Source organism: Brassica oleracea, chromosome C7, assembly GCF_000695525.1.
Source record: "Brassica oleracea var. oleracea cultivar TO1000 chromosome C7, BOL, whole genome shotgun sequence".
Taxonomy (NCBI): domain Eukaryota; kingdom Viridiplantae; phylum Streptophyta; class Magnoliopsida; order Brassicales; family Brassicaceae; genus Brassica; species Brassica oleracea.
The window spans coordinates 42,346,968-42,348,227 of NC_027754.1; the positions used below are offsets into that span (position 1 = coordinate 42,346,968).

The 1,260-nt window shown below is 46.0% G+C and overlaps 1 protein-coding gene across 1 annotated transcript; it reads left to right on the plus strand.

Moving 5' to 3' along the window:
* The first annotated feature begins 6 nt into the window (after positions 1-6).
* On the plus strand, positions 7-1,250 carry LOC106304806. The gene is made up of 2 exons (XM_013741197.1): positions 7-225; positions 400-1,250. Exons 1-2 carry the CDS (start codon positions 52-54, stop codon positions 1,012-1,014), a joined length of 789 nt encoding a protein of 262 aa, XP_013596651.1. The 5' UTR covers positions 7-51; the 3' UTR covers positions 1,015-1,250.
* The last annotated feature ends 10 nt before the right edge of the window (positions 1,251-1,260 follow it).

Sequence of the window (1,260 nt, forward strand, 5' to 3'; positions counted from 1 at the left end):
CGGAAGCTGGAGATTATTGAGTGTCCACCAGAGTTGTCGCTCAGATTGACTATGCAGTACCTTCGTGGAGATGCTCTTATATGGTGGGAGGGAATACGATTGAGTCACTTTGGGCCAGAGAGGCTTACCTTCGCAGACTTCATCCGAGAGTTCGATAGGAAATACTTTCCGAAGGAAGCTATGGATAGGAAGAAATGCGAGTTCGAGCATGTAAGTCAGGGTAAGATGTCTATCAGGGAGTATGAGGTTGTGTTCAACCAACTTCGCAGATTTGCAGGAGTGGGCATTTCAGAAGAAGACTTGATTAGAAAGTTTTTGAGTGGGATGCGAGTAGAGATTCGAAACAGGTGCCGTGTCGTTAGGAAGAAATGCGAGTTCGAGCATGTAAGTCAGGGTAAGATGTCTATCAGGGAGTATGAGGTTGTGTTTAACCAACTTCGCAGGTTTGCTGGAGAGGGCATTTTAGAGGAAGACCTGATGAGGAAATTTTTGAATGGGATGCGAGTAGAGATTCGTAACAGGTGCCGTGTCGCCACTTATCACAGATTGGGAGACTTGGTGGAGAAAGCTGCCGAGCAGGAGGCAGGTTTGGCAGAGGAGCAGAAGTACTCCAAGGCAGATCAGCCTAAGTTTGGAGGGACTTCAGAGGCACAACAGAGGACATGGGACAAACCGAGCATACAATGCTTTTATTGTGGAAAGATGGGACATAAGAGTAGGGTTTGTCGGAGTAGGCTATTTGATGCCCAGGTTGCGCCACCAGTAGCGGCAGCAGCACCAGTAGTGGATGTTAGGAACTGTTTTGGTTGTAACCAGCCTGGTCACATTTTCAGAGACTGTCCGAGGAGGGGTAATGCAGCGCTTCCACCACCACCGAAGCGTTTAGCCATCGCTCCACGTGTGTTTACGGTTGGAGATCCCCAAGGAGCTGAGCCGATAGCGGGTATGTTCTTATCATACTTGCTTGTGTTAATATTTGTGGTTTTGTGGTTATCTTGTATAGTTCGAGATTAGTGAACCTCGTGTATGATTGGTTTTGGCTGGTGTGAGTTACCTCACAACTTATTTGACTTAAGAGCTTTTCATAATTTTGTGAATTCGCGTTTGGTTAAGTTTTAGTCTTTTTGGAGGGATCTTCTAACCGAAAGATAAGCGAATTTAGATTGTTGTTATGGAGAGCTTGTTGTTATGGAGAGTTTGAGAGCGATCAGGAATTCATCGTGATGTACCTGCTATCATTTGAGTATTATGATGGCACCG

What these genes read in the sequence shown, in the direction of transcription:
- LOC106304806 (XM_013741197.1), top strand. Translation starts at nt 52, where the DNA reads ATGCAGTACCTTCGTGGAGATGCTCTTATATGGTGGGAGGGAATACGA. An exon ending in AGCATGTAAGTCAGGGTAAG is followed by an intron (nt 226 to 399) that starts ATGTCTATCAGG and finishes AGTCAGGGTAAG; the next exon opens with ATGTCTATCAGGGAGTATGA.